At 40.4% G+C, this 17,229-nt stretch overlaps 1 protein-coding gene across 2 annotated transcripts in view; it reads left to right on the forward strand.

The window, feature by feature from the left end:
* The window catches only part of LOC122790821 (disabled homolog 2-interacting protein-like), a 1,962,433-nt gene that overhangs the window by 1,830,445 nt on the left and 114,759 nt on the right, over positions 1-17,229 (forward strand). For both annotated transcript variants that reach the window (XM_044058453.1, XM_044058454.1), the window contains exons 11-12: positions 5,719-5,871; positions 10,554-10,756. In XM_044058453.1, the coding sequence (XP_043914388.1) occupies positions 5,719-5,871; positions 10,554-10,756 (356 nt within the window). The remainder of the gene's footprint in view (positions 1-5,718; positions 5,872-10,553; positions 10,757-17,229) is intronic.

Genomic DNA, 17,229 nt, shown 5'->3' on the forward strand with positions numbered 1-17,229 from the left:
TGACAGAGGCCAGTTCTCTAGTCAGCCCTACCAGCGCTCCTGAAAGGAGACCCGGCTGTCCGGCTCTGGAGGCAGACAGAGGTCGCTTATCTTTGTACCCAGAAGTCTGGCTAAACATAATGTCCAATACCTGGGTACAAAGCATCATTTCCAGAGGGTATTTCATACCATTCTCTTCTCCTCCCACTCCTGTAAACAGAATCCCGGATGTTCCACCCAGTCTCAGGGAACAAGCAACCATAGAGGTCCGCAAGTTGCTAGAAAAAAGAGTCATCCAGCCAGTCCCAGCAGACCAAGTTGGATTCGGAACTTATTCAAGATTCTTTTTGGTTCCAAAGAAATCAGGGGACTGGAGACCTGTTTTGGACCTCAGCAGACTCAACCAATTTGTAAAAAAAGAGAAGTTCTGAATGGTCACGCTTCAGGCCATTCTTCCCTTTCTAGGGAAAGGCGATTGGATGTGCTCCATTGATCTCAAGGAAGCGTACTACCACATAAAGATGGACAGATGCTCCAGAGATCACCTGCATTTCCAGATAGGAGCCAATCACTACCAGTTTCGAGCCCTGCCCTTTGGTCTCACTACAGCCCCAGAGTGTTCAAATGCATGGCAGTGGTCACGGCTCACCTGAGGCATCTAGGATTCCAGGTGTTTCCATATCTAGATGATTGGCTCTTCACCGCTACCACCAGGCATCAATTGATTCAGGCAACACAATCTACTCTGACACTCTGCCACCACTTTGGTATTACAGTCAACTTCAAAAAGTCTGCCTTGTCGCCATCGCAGCATACCGTCTTTATAGGAGCAGAGTTAGATACCTCAACCACCACTCTACGTCTTCCAGTCTAAAGGGTCTCACTTCTTCGCCAACACGTCAACTCATTGGTGTCAAAGAACAGAGCTACAGCCACGGAGGTCTTGAAGGTACTAGGTTTGATGGCAGCAGCAATTCTAGCCATTCCAGTCTCAAGGATGCATATGCAAATTCTTCAATGGCTCCTATTCACTCAATGGTCTTACCAGAAGTTACCAGTGAACCATATGATTCTCATCACAAATTCTTGCACGAGAGACCTTTGGTGGTGGTTGACGTCTCTTCATGTCACAATAGGAAGACCCTTTGTGCTCCCCTCCAGTAGCCACTGTGACCACGGACACTTCCCTGATAGGGTGGGGGTGGGGCATTTTCAGGGAAAGACTGCCCAAGGCTCATGGACGGATCAAGAGTCACATCTGCATATCAATGTTCTGGAGTTGAGAGCAGTACTTCTGGCATTGCAGTACTTCCAGGATTCTCTTCCTCTAGGGACAATTGCAATTCAGACAGACATGTCAGTGGTCTGGTACTTGAACAAACAGGGCGGAACCAAGCCATACCCCCTTTGTCGAGAAGCCCTCAGGGTATGGCAGTGGGCTGTGTCATCCCAGTGTTTTCTGTTAGCAATGCACATCCCGGGGAAATTCAACGTGATAGCGGACAAGCTGAGCAGGGCCATCCTGTTGCCTCATGAGTGGTCTCTCAACGAACATGTTGCGGACTTGATTTTCTGCAAATGGGGCCAGCCTTGCTGCAACCTCTTTGCCAGTCACATCAATACCAAATGCAGAAGCTACTTTGCCCTGATACCACCTCCGGGACATTCCCCGAGAGATGCAGTCATACATGATTGGGCTCCGGGTCTCCTATATGCATTCCCACCTATTCCATTGATACCCAGGTTTTTACAGAAAGCAAAATCGCTGGGAAGGACTGTTATCCTCATAGCCCCCCATTGGCCTCAACATATTTGGTTCCCTTTCCTTCACCATCATCTGCTGGAGGATCCATGGATCCTGGACCCAGTTCCAGACCTCTTGACACTCCCGTCAGGGGACCTCCATCCTTCATTGTAGTCTCTAAAGCTGACTGCTTGGCTGATCCACTTCCCCAAATAGCCAGGCTTCATTCACTCTCAGATGACACAAGACAAATTCTATTGTCTTCTCATAAGCCATCCACTAGAAAACTATATCGCAGTAAGTGGAAAAGGTTCTTAGTTTGGTCCAGTATAGAAAAAATTGACCCTTTCCGAGCTCCTCTGTCGTCCATTTTAGAGTTTTTGACAATGATTTTTAAGGAAGGAGCAGCAGCTGCCACAGTTCTGGTTCAGTTAGCCGCCATATGAAATTTCCACCTTGGATTCGATGGGTTAAATATTATGGCTCATAAGTTATCTAAGGTTTTTCTTAAAGGTGTTTTTCACATGAGACCTCCTGTCAAAATCCCTTATTCTCCCTGGAATTTGAATTTTACGCTGTCTCAAATAATTCTTCCTCCCTTCGAACTAACATCATCTTGTGATCTCAAATTTTTGTCCTGGAAAACTGTTTTTCTAGTGGCCATTACTTCTGCTCGCAGAGTGTCAGAACTTCAAGCATAATCTATCAGACCTCCTTACATGATTTTCCATGCTGATAGAGTATCTCTCAGAACAAACCCCTCCTTTTAGCCTAAAGTCTGTTCCGAGTCCAATATCAATCAGGTCATTGAGTTGCCAGTCTTTTTTCCCAACCATTCCAACAAATTGGACTACATGCTACAGAAACTTGACATACATAGACAGCTCAGATTTTATCTTGATAGAACTAAGGATATTAGAAAATCAGATCAACTCTTTGTATCCTTTTCGGAGGCCAGAAAAGGTAGACCAGTGGCTAAAACAACCCTTTCAAAATGGTTATCAGATTGTATCTCATTTGTTCATGCAAATGCTAACATACCTTTGCCACACAAAGCAAAGGCTCATTCAACCAGAGCCGTTTCTACGTCTTCTGCTTTTCAAGCTAAATTGCCCCTTGACAACATTTGTGCTGCAGCCACTTGGTCTAAGCCTCATACCTATATCACTCATTACAAAGTAGATAAGGCTTCCAGGGACAGGTCTTCTTTTGGTTCCACGGTCCTGAAAAATGTACTCCCGTGAGCCACCCAGGATTACGGGTGCTAGGGACGCTACCCATCAGTGAGAATAAACGGCAAAATTTAAAAACTTCACATGAAGAAGTTATGTACTCACCATAACGTTCCATGTGAGTTTATCTCGCCTTTATTCTCACGTCCCTCCCTCCATCCCCCTCATGGCTGACAGTTGACCTAGAGGCTAGTATCATCCTGGTTGTTCAATGCTTCTTCTTCCTTCTTGGGGAGTGCTCCCCTTACAGGGGTATATATACATGCAGCAAACAAGATCTGAGGTAATTCCAGCAGTGCATCATGGGATAAGGGGCTTGGTCTCGAGCTACTGGCAAACTTTGAGCTTTGCTATAGGCCGTGTCGGAGCCGAGGATTGGCTCTGAACCCATCAGTGAGAATAAAGGCAAGATAAACAACTCACATGGAACATTATGGTGAGTACATAACTTCTTTTTCTTTCACTCCAAGTATGCTAAACAACCTATACTGTCTCCAAAATTTACTAACTACATTTTCCTCAAAACAATGCCACCTCAAAAAACATACCAGCTTATCCAGTTACATATATTCAGTGAAAGATGCATGTTCTGAAAATTTTGGCAGGAGGCAGTCTCAGAGATCTTTACAGGCTGTAAAATCAAACATTTAATAAGACTTAACATAAAGAATATTCCTGCTAAAAAATGTTACTCCTTCTTCTTCTTCTTTGGCTTTTCCCGGTTAGGGGTCGCCACAGTGGAACTCCGGTCTGTTAATGATTGACTGTAGATTTTTATGGTACCAAGGTGCCAGCTCGACGCCCAGCCTTCAACGAACGCACACCCATTCACGCATGTCTTTCGAACGCCACTTGACCGTGGGGAGGACATGCAGACTCAACACAGAAGGCGCTCCAGCCAAGAATCGAATGGGAGAACCTCTTGCTGTGAGGCGACAATACTACCGCTGCACCACCGCTACACTCAGTTAATGATAAACTGTAATGCTTTATTTAACACTGGCAAAATTAGGGCTTAAATCCCAAATCTCCAAACATTGCAAACTCTAAGTAACCCAAGAAGCAGACTGAATTTGTGAACTTTGGTCCTGTACATAACTAAAAGCTTTATGGGATCACCTACATATTAAACTGATGGATTCAGGGTTTCACATCTCAAATCAGATTTGGCAGTTAGACTTGTTACATATTTTTCCAGATGATGTAAATAAACAAAAGCAAAATGCCCTTATTATAATCTTTATGCTTATGTAATACTATCTAACAACAAACTGGTTAGACATGTTTTAAAATTGTAGCATTAAAACACATCAATTCATTTAAAATAACTAAAATTAATAAGACCTCTAAAGAGCAGAACATTGAGGTCTGGAACAAACTATTACCAATTATCCTCTGAGTAGCTTAAACAATCAATTAATTTAAATGCAAGTTATAACACTGTAGAACTTAGCGCTACCCCTAACCTAAACAAATCACCTGGTTTATTTTTTTTCCTTTCTACCAGTTTTTATAAAGATAAGATTTTTAGACTATAATTTCATTTGATCAGATTATTTATTTTTTTAGGATGCTTATCCAGTTTTTACTGTGTATATCAATTTTTGTTACTGTCATACTTGAAAGGTTACAACTGATTATTCTTGCATGTACAGTTTATTACAGCACTATGTACATTCGCCTACAAGTTATTGCTTCATGGAAACTTTCTCTGTTGTGAAAAATCAAGAAAATAGTATTTTGGGGGAAAAATGCAATTAATATAGCAGTCCATTTTCATCTGACTTAATTTTTCATTCAAGTAACATTTTGCTAAGCTGGTTTTAACAATTATAAAGTCACTTTAACACTACTAGGACTACGTGTTATTGTAGCTTATTTTCCTCTTGCCTTTACCTGATGGCAATCTGAATGCTTGTACAAAGTTTCACTGCTATTGGTTTTAAAGGAAAGCATACAGAATCATTAGTAAACCTTTCAGATAGTTTACATTTAAATTATTGTGAATATATGATTTTATTTATTTTTAGCCAGATAGCCCTTTGAGACACACACGCCTCTTTTCAGGGACAGTCTTGGTAGCACTGTGAAATAACTTGCATCTTTATTATTTTATCAATTTTTTTATACAGCAAAGAAAAAGAGATACAAATAATACCCAAATTAAACTAGTAACACCCATACTACAAACTATGTACACTATTTACATAAATGCTTCCATCCGTTAAACAACATCAATGAAGAAAAGAAAGGAGCATGTGATAACAAAAGTCAAAAGAACTACTATCATTAAAATGAATTGTTCTTACCAACTTTCAAACTAAGTATGCATGTCCTGGGGTTGAACTGAGTTCGGTACATTAAACTAATATAATGTTGAAAATTTGTTCCCATCCCTTTTTCTTTGCTGTATAAAAAAAATTGATAAAATAATAAAGATTTATTATTGAAATAACTTGCATCTGACCACAAAGTGTGTAGGTGGAGACCAGGAGTCAAACAAAGGAGTACATGCTGAAACTTATTACTGGCTGCAGACCTAACTCTCTGTACTATAGTGGTAAACAGTTGCCTGCAATGTCTGCATGCTTCTCACAGTATTTCAAAGTGTCTAGGATGCCGTAGAGCTTTCATTTTAATTAAGTATTCTAAATTTTGTCAAAGGACACTTTCCAGGTTTTACAGAATTTTGCAGTTAAGATGCACATCAGTATATTACTATATGTTAGTTTTGTTTATTTGTTTTATTTTGTTTTGTTTTAGGCTCCTTCCCCTGTGAATCCGAATGCCTTGGACCGCACTGCAGCCTGGCTGTTGAACATGAATATGCAGTACGTAGAGGATGAAGGCACTGACCCAGATTCTAAACACAGGGATAAGCTAAGAAATAGGGATGAGCTCAGCCAATCAGAAAAGGTAAAATCCAAGGTTAGGCATTTAACTTAATGAAGATCTTATGACTAAGCACCTGTAAAAGCAGAACACAGAAACAGAAATTACCTGATTAATTTATTTATGGGTTAACTGGTTGAATGAATGTTAGTTTATACATTTATAAACCATTCTGACTAATTAGAAGACAAAATTGTTGCCATTTAGTGCATACAAGACAGTTAATACATTGGTAAGTAAATGAAGCTTTTATGCCAAAAATATATCATTTCTCAAAGGGCATATTTCTAACAGACTTTGTTTTGGCAAAACAAAGAGGATGCTGATCATATAAAAGTATGTAATGTATAAGCACACCGTAGTGTATACTCTTTAATGCAGCAATTTCAGAGATCAAGCTAATGTAGGCACACTTGTTTGCAAAGTCTTATAAAATGGGAAGTGAAAAAAACTTGGCATTAGCAAATGAATACTTTAAATACATTTTAAAGTAAAATTGACGTTGAATTTAGTGTTTAACATGCTTTACACAACAATGTTCTTCTTGTAAATTTAAATTTATCATAACACATGCATAGATATTAAATTATCGTGAGTCAGAAGTATCAGAAACAAAAAAAAAAATATATATATATATATATATATATATATATATATATATATATATATATATATATGGATGGTGTGTTTTAATTGGCAAGTTAAAGACAAAGAAACTGCTTAAACTTTCAGACTACAGGAGCCCTTCTTTTGGAGATGGTACATTCTTATGGCATAAAATAAAGGACTGTAATTGGTTTGCCTGTCATGACCAGTTGTGATGCATTTATGAAATTGATTCCAAGAAAATTCACATTGAGGGCAACAGGTTTCTCTTGGAATCTATTTTGAGAACACATAACCAATTAGAATTAAGATAGATAATCCAATCATAATTCTTTGTAATACATGGGGAGTTTTATCCCCCTTACATACTACCAGTTAAAGTGAAAAAAGCATAGGAGACATAAGTGTTTTACTGTTTGAATGTTATGCTCCCACACTGACAGCAGCTAGAGAAGTACGCTTCTCATCAAGCAGCAGCTTTAAAGCTGTTAAGACAATTCACTCTGCCACACTTTTTTTCTTGTGACAACACATTAAAACCTGTTAAGACACTTCCCCAGTACATCTCTGTGGTGTTGCTATTTGTTAGCACAAGACTAGATAATAAACAACCATGAAAAATGCATAATAAACAGTGTAATACATGGAACACTGAGATTACATACTACTATTGAGGAAAAGCTAAACTTATCATCACATACCGTAGTGTAAGACCCAATCATAACAATATTTTGGAGGATGCTTAACAATTATGTTATTTATTTTTTTTTTTATTTATCATTTGTTGACTGGGAAAGTCCGACTAGGTTCCACAGAGCCTGTTTTCAATGGAGGCCCGGGGAGAAATGCTCCAGATGCATGTCTTTGGAATGTGGGAGGAAACCGGAGTACCTGGAGGAAACCCACGCGAACACAGGGAGAACATGCAAACTCCACACAGAAGGCACCCCAGCCGAGAATCGAACTGGTGAACCTCTTGCTGTGAGGCGACAACGTTAACCGCTGCACCACTGCGCCACCCTATATAACAATAACTATATAATATATATAACAACCTGTTTCACCAAATGGCTTGATTTATGACCTTTTTGTTTGTCACCACCAGCCTGCCTTATGGGAATCCTTCTGCTTTGACATTTAAGTGGAAATAGTTCAATGCTGAACAGAGCTAAAGCAGTTCTCAATTCACCCTGAACTATCGCTGTTGTTGGATAAAAATTACCAAAAAAATGATTGTTAGTTTAAAGGAAGTAAGTGAATTTTGAGCAGATAAATTTGTACTTATTTTATGCAAAGCCACCATGGTATTGGTTTTACTTGCATTATAACAAAATGGTGAACCAGTTTGCTAAAACTATGATGTTGCACCATTCTTTGGATACCAGTAACATTAAAAAATAATGGAAAATAACTGGAAGCTGGTATTCAGAAAGAAAATATTACTCAACAGTTTGGGAATATGGTCCAGAATTTACCTACAAGTCTTCACACATTATCCAGGAATTTTTTGGGCATAAGGAGCAGTCATTGGATGGTCATGAAAAAATGTCTAATTGTGGGGCTTGTAAACAATGGAGATACATCTTAGAAAATCCCACTTTGACCATTTATAATTCATTGGGTACATTTACCAAACATTACAAGAATATTTATGCATTTAGATCTGGCTTCATTTGTTTCTGTAGAGAGGCATTGCCTTTTGAGTTTCTCTATTCAGAAGGTTCAATGCTGGGATTCTGTCATGCTTGTCCTGTAGACAGAGTGTCTCAGGGTAAGGTAAAATAGTTATATGAGCTGCTTATTATAATGGTGCATTTTCAGGACAGAAGCTGTGACTGCAGTCACATCTTGAGGATGTAAGCTGTGACTGTAGGATAAATCCCACTCTCCATTCCTACTATTCCAGTGATCCTTTTCACTATCGGTACACTGTCACTCAGATCATGGTCAAAAGTCACTATGGTGGCTCAAGTTTTCTGTTTCCATTTGGGCACACTAATAAGTAAATGGGGCTTTGAGTCGCACTCTATTCAAGTAAAAAACGTAGCCTAAAGATGGAAATGAGATTATGTCAGAAAGAAAAAAACTGCTGAGTCCTGCTTTTCTGGCAACAAAACCTTACTTTTTGAAGATGAATCATTAGGGTGCATACCTCATGTAACTGTTGTTTCCTTTGAAGGAATTTCCTTTCTGGCCTTATTATTTTGGTTGCAGTTTTGCATTCCTTTTAACCTTCTGTTCATAATATTGTTTTAATTTAGTGAAAACTACTAAAGTAGCCACTAGATTTTTGCAACAGTTGCATTTTATTTGGAAATAGCTTTGAGAACTATTTAGTTTATTATCTCTCCATTTTATTCACATGGTCTGTAACATTTTTACAGCCATGCAAGAAAGGTTACAGAATCATTAGTGACATTAACCGTCATCCCAGAAAGTGTCTGTAGAGTTTGTTTACTGTAACTTAGATGCAGAACTGGAAGGCAGTTATAATTATTATTATAATAATTATTATTGTTTGTACTTCTTGCAATACAATCATAAGCTGTGACTTTAACACATACACACACTTTTCTTAAATGATATCTCTTTATTGTGAAACCTGTAATGCTTTTCTTTAGTAGAAATAGTACTGTTACAGTTGTAAATACATGAACCATGCTAGTTTCTGTAGCCTCCCAATGTTGTATCTATTCCAAGACTTAAAGTCAGTTTCTGGGTTAAAACTCCTTTATAGATAATATAGAATTTATAAGGGAGTTATGAAGAAAAACTGGAAGTAATTGTGTGATGTAGGCAGCAAAAGTAAATAAATGCAGTTTAAGATTAGATACTCTGTATACATTATTTAAAGATAAAAATATCACAACTGCATGTGTTTACATAAATCACATTGCATCATTCTGCTTACACTGTTTTTGCCAGTACTGCCTAGTAACTACCTGGGTAGACTCTAAAATGAAAATAGCTGACATACTTCTTCTATGCAAAATATGGAGAAAGAGATTAACAAAAGCAGTACTTGGAAAGGGAGAACAGTATTTAGTGGATAAACAAAACCGGTTCAAAGAATGTTACACATATGAAAGCATGCTGGGTCTGGAGGATATGGAAGTTATACAGGATTTGCAGATATGAGGAGCACAGCCAGTCTTCTGAGACGTAGTATATCTATGGGTACATGATAGGTAAGGAGTCATTGTATGCATGGTGGCTTGGCATATATGGAAGCATGGCCACATAGCATGTTTATGAATATGGCTAATAAAGGGCTGGAGACATGTTTTTGTGCATAAAGCAGATTTGAGAGGTACAGCAGATACAGGATCCTGCTACTTATACTGGCTTAGCAAAAAACATGGTAGGTCTGGGGCCTTGTGGCTAAAGAGACTCATTATTGTGGTTTCTTTTAAGTGTTGTTTTTTATTTTATTCTCATTTTATGCTGCTTTTCTTATGCTATCCTTTACTTGGTAGATAACAAGACATGTTAAATCTATAGTATGGCATTAATTATTGGGGCAAGCCATGCCTGCATAAATGGCAGTCAAGGAAGAATGTTAAGTGAGTCATATGATAGGTAAATGTGTATTAATAGGTCTGCAGACATAGCAGATAAAAGGGTCTCAGTAAGGCATTTATAAAAGCATACCATATGCCCTGATTTCATAGTGAGGGAATATGACATGCCTATGGGAATCTCAGATTAAGAGGCATAATAGGTGTGATGGCATTAGGGGTCTTGGGCACTGCAAGTCTAAGGTATGTTAGTTGTGTAACTTGATTGATGCAGAATATGTCAGAACTAGTAGAAGTCTAGTTCTGTGACATTGTATGCCCTCCCAAATGGCAGGTAAAGGGATATTGAGGCTTAGTGTGCATTAAAAGTCTGAAGCATGGCAGGTGTGAGAGCAGTGAAGGTCTGGGGTTATGATAAGTGTAAAATGATCTTCTGCTAGGTGAGCTACAACAAGTCATCTTTTGGTGTACAGGGTTATCAGATGAGCTGACTTACATGGCTAAGGATATGGAGTACAGGTTACATTTTGTTCGAATAGTTTATAATTATATACTAAAGTGTCTATGTTTGCTCCTGTCTAGTACCAGCAGGAAATAGCAATGCTACAGGAAAAACTACGTATCTCAGCCAGGAAACTGGAAGAATCTGAGAATCGTATGAAGAACCAGGATGAGCAGACTCAGAAAATGATGTTGGAGTACCAGGCCAGGCTGGAAGAGAGTGAAGAGCGACTCCGCAGACAGCAGGAAGACAAGGAGATCCAGATGAAGGGAATCATTAGCAGGTACTGATGGACATGAAAGACAGCAAATTGTATGGTATTTGCTTTATTTTGCTTCTTATTTGATAGTTTGTATGCCTGATGTGGCAGATCAGGTGACAGTATTGTTTTCAGCCCTACTATTTTAAAATAAATAGGTTAGATAATTACAATGCTTAGGACTGCAATGTTATAATCAAGTGTTATTTTTTTTTTGTATTTTCATATGAAATGAATTCAGTGGGTACATGTCTTTTCAATGAATTATAGATAATGTTAACAATTTGGTTCATTTATGTCACAGCAAAGTAGCTTATCATAATATCAAACTGAATTACTAAGACAAACAGCTAGACATAGTTAGGCCGTACATGTGTCAATGCACTACATCATTTTCATTGTATCATCAAAGAGACTCTTTAAGAAAGGGCCCTGTGAGATAGCCAGACTGTAGATGAGCTACAAAACAACAATAATAATAAAGTGAAAAAGGAAAAAAAAAACAAGATGAATAAATAACATCTTAATTGTGAGTGTTGCATTCAGAACAGGCAATTATCCCATCCTTATCCTCCTTGCCCCAGTGTCTTGGTTCCCACTTTCAAAGTATAGAATAGCAATATACTAATATCTCTATCGCCCTGTCCCTCCCTCCTTCTGTGTGTGTGTGTGTGTGTGTGTGTGTGTGTATACATACACACACACACACATATATATATATATATATATATATATATATATATATATATATATATATATATTTGTGTGTGTATGGTTCTGCTTCACAAGCTCAAAAGCCCAAATACTTGAATCATACAAGATTGAGCCCAAATGTTTGAATCTTGTAAGATCAAACTGGCAGAAAGAAATGCAACAATGTTTCTTTTTGCCAGAATCTAGACTGTGCAGGATTGCAGCACATCGGGGATCAGGATTTTGGTCTTTTCCCCACTGTAGTGTGATCTCAGAGTTGGAACATATAAGCAGCATGGGAGCGCAAAAGGAGGTATCCAGTGTGTTTCTTGTTGTTCAAGCAAACAAATCCAGCAATCTAAAAGAGGGGTTTTAAGACAACTGGTTGTCCAGCTTTTTCACTTTCTGCTCAAGCTGCTCCTTAGAGTTACAAATTCTCTTGAGTGCTGACCCCCAAGCCACAAAAGTTTTACATCTTGCAAAAAGTACGTAAGTTCATACAAAGACTGCCCAGTTGTTTCAGGAAGGGGTTATGTAACCAAACCAAACTCATCTGTGAATATATGGAGAATGTTTTGAAATGGTTACTTGGTTTAGTTACAGCATAACATTTTCTAGTTTACCTGGAGCCATCTACTATACCTTGTACTTCAGTGCTTGTTATGATGGATGTTACCTCACTTTATTTGAGTATTCCCCATGGAGACTGGAGGCAATGCACTTTTGGCTAAAAGAAATCTGTAGCTACAAAACAAGATATGTAAATCTCATGTTAAGCCTTTTGTATTGAACATGAATGCCTTTTACTTTGATAGCGAATGCTATTTACAAGTAAGGAGCACTGCAATGGGTACAAACTTTACACCCATCTATGTGGACCTTTTTATGGGCTATTTTGAACTCATTTATGTACAGGATCATAAAGTTAACATACAAATTAGTGAAATACATACCTGGAAGAGGTATTTAGATGATTGTTGGGTGTTGTAGGGTGGTAACATCAGAGACTGAGAGGCATTTAAGGAATTTTTTAATCATAATAAATGGAATATACACTTTGACATGGAATATAGTACAGCCAATATAACATTTTTAGATGTAATGTTTAACAAGCCAGCCCAGAGGACTGTAATAAAAATATACTTTTGCATGCTAGTAACTGTCACACTAAGCACTTCAAAGACAGCCTTCATAAGTCCCAATACTTGAGACTCAAGAGAATTTATCTTTTGACATTGTGGGCAAACTGTACAGGAATTCTCAATGTGTTTCTATACTAGGCCAATAAAACCTAGCTATAATTACAGCTTTGGTTTTGTATAACCCTAAGTATCTTACCAAAATATGTCCATATGCTAGTTTCATCACAAGTACTCTAAAAGGTTTTGTAACTAGTAGCTGATGCAGTATTTCTTCTTTGTCTTTGTTTACCCTGTACAGTAAGTCATACCTCAACTCAGAATCTGCATGTCAGAGACATCAGTCTAATAGTTTGCTTCTGTTTCTATTCTAGCTGTATTTTCTGTGGTTTTGCTAAAAATAGCTTCCCCCCTGTGCTTTCTTAAAACTTTCATGGCTTATTTGCAAATGTGCCAAATCAAGAAAACTGTAATTAGTCCACTGACATGAACTAGGGGGTACAGCTCTTCACCTAGGAATATAGGTATATATATTTCTTCTTCTGTTCCTTTCTGTACAAAAGGCAACTCATGACAGTGACTTTCTTCTTCTTTTGATTTTAAAAAGTCCTGTACTCTTAACTCAGTAACTTCTGTCTCTGAGTTCCTCCTGCTGAAAAGCCTAATAAGTGCCCACTTTCTTGACATTGCAGAGGGAAAGACTTGTCTCAGGTCCCATTTCTTCTCTAAGCGAGTTTATTTCTATGCATCTTTGACACTGTGTTTCCACATAGATATTTTTCATTATTTTAATTGGCTTGAAGTTTGTGAATTTTTGTATCATGCACTATGGATTTTCCTTTTCATTAGCTGATCTGACTTTTTCACCAAGTTAGATGGATGTTCTGGTAAGACCCAGTAGCAGGCTTACTGTTAGTATGTAGATTCTTATATCCCTTCCAGCCAAAGCCAGATTTTATTCCTTTTGAAGTTTCTGCACCCACCCCTTTATCTTTGTTAGGACTGTGTACTTTTAACAGTGTGTCATGCTGCCCCCCCCCCCCCAATTTTTACTAGTAGTATATCCATTATCCAGGACTATATATTCTTAATAGTGTCAGACTACTGCTTCTGCTGCCTCTCCCATTGTTACTAGAGGTATATTCAGGTAATAGTGTGTCTAACTATGCTCCTCTCCCCATAATTTGCACAGTGCCTTGAACTGAGGGTTTTTGCCAGTCATGACATATTAAATTAGGTACCAAAGCCACAGGATGTAGTGCTTTACTTAAAAGATTTTAAATGTCAGTGGGTGTTACAGGATACTCCTTCCAGTCTTCATGGACACATATTACTTCTCCCTTCCCTTATCATTTCCTTCCCATCCGCTAATATGCTTGCCTAATTTAGCAGTGACACATAGACGATATGCTGATTCTACTTTTCTAACAGTTACTCTGAAGTTGTTAATCTTCTTCCTATTCATCACTGATGGGTTTAGTTCCGAGTCCTCGGAACTGAGTCGGCCTAATACCAAGCTCGTGTACACCAAAAACTCTCGAGCTAAGCTGCTACCCACAATGCCCTTCTCCCAGTTACCTTAGATCTTGTTTGCCGTGCAGCCATATAGCAGCGTTTCACCGAGCTCTCCAGCTAAGTATTGTATTTTTCAATTTTTGCAGTATTTTGTAAGTTTTTCTCTCAAAACTCCTATATTTCTTGTTTTCTTAACTAGCTGTACCCATGGGTATTCTCTTTCTTACCATTGTCGGTAAATGCCCTTCCTTACCCTTGTGGTATTCTTAATACCATTGTTGGTATTTTCTTCTCTTTTCTTTCCTCCTCAATACCTCTTTTTGGATTAGTTACTCGCTTTTTTGGTATGTCTGAAATGAAAGGGACTTTGTGATTTAAGCACTGCTATTCCTGCAATGGTAAACTCCCCAACAGCGATCTACATGAGGAATGTGTTTATTGTCTGGGGGTTCCACACCTATCTCTGAAACTTCCCTGTCAAATCTGTGTTAGTTTCAGTCAGCGGATGCTGAATGAAAGAAAGAATAAACTTATCCTGAAAGGCCTGCTTCCTTCTCCATTTTCTGAGGCTATTTCTGCGTCGGAGGTCTCAACCCCTCCATCTACGGACAAAAAACTTCCACATTCGGACCCTTCTTCACCGGCTGGTGAGAATGGCAAGCCTCATAAGCACAAGGCCCATAACTTCCATGGGGCACAAGATCGCCTCCTTGGTTCTGATAACCTTGGCTCCTGGCTCTGCTTCTCTGGTTTCTTCTGATATTGTGATGACTTCCACATCGACGCAGCCCTCGGCACCAACTACTGCTACAGTTCTGACTGTGGTTTAGGACCCTACCTTATTGCCTGCCATTAGCTCTGCACCATCATCCCCTATCTCCATTCCGAGATCGGTACCGATGACTCCATCAGAGCTGATAATGACCTCCACCCCAGCTATCACTTTGACTCTGACCCCTTTTTTGGCACCGATAGTTCCACTTTTGCCTGTTTCAAAACTGGAATCCTCGGTGCCAACTTTTACTTCACCTTGGACCTGGTATTCCCCATCCTTGGATCCTTTTACTGGACAAGCCTTTAGCCCCCTTTTTGGACTGACCTGACTCCCCCCTCAGGAGTTTCGGTAAGGTCCACCAGGAGCCTATCTGAATCAGATATGGTGCGCCTGTTTGATCAGCTGCTGACAGCCAGGGGGGTTACAAATTTTCCTTGAACTCACCCCACTCTGGGCTTTGGGTCCATTGCCCCTGCGACTCCCACTTTTTCTCCTCCCTTGGACCCTTCAGTTCTGAGGCCCATAGCTCCAATGTCTGTGGGAGGAATCCTCTACTCGGCGCCGACATTGACCTTCTCTGAGGCCACTTTGGGTTTTGGTTGCTTCGCAACCATCCCTTCCTCAATCTCATACTTGGGGGGTGGAACTCTCGGCTCCGGGAACGGTTCCGGTTGTTTCATCAGCTCCGGCTCCGGCTCCAGGGGGTAACTCCTGCCTCAGTTTTGCTTGAGGCTCCATCCCCAGGAGTGGGGTGTGACCCCGGTTCCAACATTGTCTTCCTCAGTTCTGGGCTCCTATTCCTCTTCAGGCAGGCCTGCCTTTCGAGTGATGGAGAGGGTGTTTGCTTTGGGAAGCTCTCCTCCTATGTCGGACCTTCCCCTCGCTCTTTCTGAGCTGCAGCTATCACAGGCCACCCCCCCAGGACACCGAGAGTTCAAGCCTCAGGAAACCCCTGTACAGGGTAACCTCCTTTCTGAGTCCTCTTCAGATGCTCCCACTGAAGATCCTCCTCGAAAATGGATATGTAAGAGGAAACACATGGACTCCCTGGAGGAGTCCCTCACTGAAGATACGGATTACAATGATGGGGGGGGTCCCCACGGTCACCCCCTGATGATGTCTCCTATGGAGACATCCTGGAAAGTTTGAGGCAGAGGGGCGACTGGAAGCCCTCCAACCCTTCCTTGGAGGAATCCATATTCCTGCAGACCTTTCGCTCTCGGCCCTCTACTTCTTGGGTGACCCCCCCCCCCATCGATGACCTAGTCAAGCTCATCGTGCAGTGGGCATGGAAGAACCCTGATACCATTGAGACCATTCCTCGGAGACCAGACAAGATACTCTCCCCTTCAGAGGACCAGCCCCATTGGTCGAGAGGCTTACCAGTAGACGCTATGGTGATGGCAGCTGCCATGAAAAAGGACCTTGCGTAGGAAAGTCCTGCTGTCCACCCGCCCAACAGAGAGTCCCGGGTGGTGGACAGATTAGGGAAGCGAGTTTTTGCTTCAGCGACCTTTGCTGTTAGGTCTCTGAATTACCTGCACATTTTATGAGGCTCCAAAGAGATCTCATATTTGAACTCTCTGGGACGATCGCAGGTCAAGTTTCAGATGGGGCACGTGATAAATTTGCTTCCCAACTTGCTACCCTAGAGTCGATTTTCAACTGGTCCATGAGGTTGCTGTCCCACGCAACCGAAGGGGAGGCTAGAGCTACGAGTGCAGGTGTAGTTATGAGATGCCTTGCCTGGATGCGCATTTGTGACCTCAAAGACTCCTTCAAGTCTTCCTTTTTAAACGCCCCTATCGAACCGTAGCTTTGTTCAGTTCTAAAGTGAAGGACACATTAGCCAGGTGTGAGCAGGATGGAAAAACCTTCCCTGCCATTGGCCTATGTTTTTCCAAGCCTCAACACTCTTTTTCCAGGAATCAGAAGACTGGAAAGATGTGGCACAAAAAATCTCAAGGCCCTTTCCATAGTGCATGTGGCGAGTTCTCCCTCAGAGGCAGAGGGGGTTTCAGTAATGGAAAACGCCCCTTTTGGGGCAGAGGCGGTCCCTGAAATCAGGGCTCCAAGGATTCTTTCTCCGAACAACCTTATCAGCGCTCCTGAAGCACTGCCCGATTGCTTTCCTCTGGAAGCAGTCGGGGCTCGTTTCTCTCATAGGTTCATAGTTTCATAGGTTAGTACTAGGCTATCAGCCCTAGGGCCTATACAAGCCTAGCCATAACAATTCCCTGGCTATTTCTCCCCACACTATTTACTTCCCTGGACCCCTGTCTACCAGGGCGACTGACGTGATCCCCGGGGTGAATTTCCTTTCTCTCATCCAATCATCAAGGCTCCTTTTGAAGAGGGCCAAAGAGGCACTCTGC

The sequence above is a fragment of the Protopterus annectens genome, chromosome 16.part0 (assembly GCF_019279795.1).
Source record: "Protopterus annectens isolate FY-2018-M chromosome 16.part0, PAN1.0, whole genome shotgun sequence".
Lineage (NCBI taxonomy): Eukaryota > Metazoa > Chordata > Ceratodontiformes > Protopteridae > Protopterus > Protopterus annectens.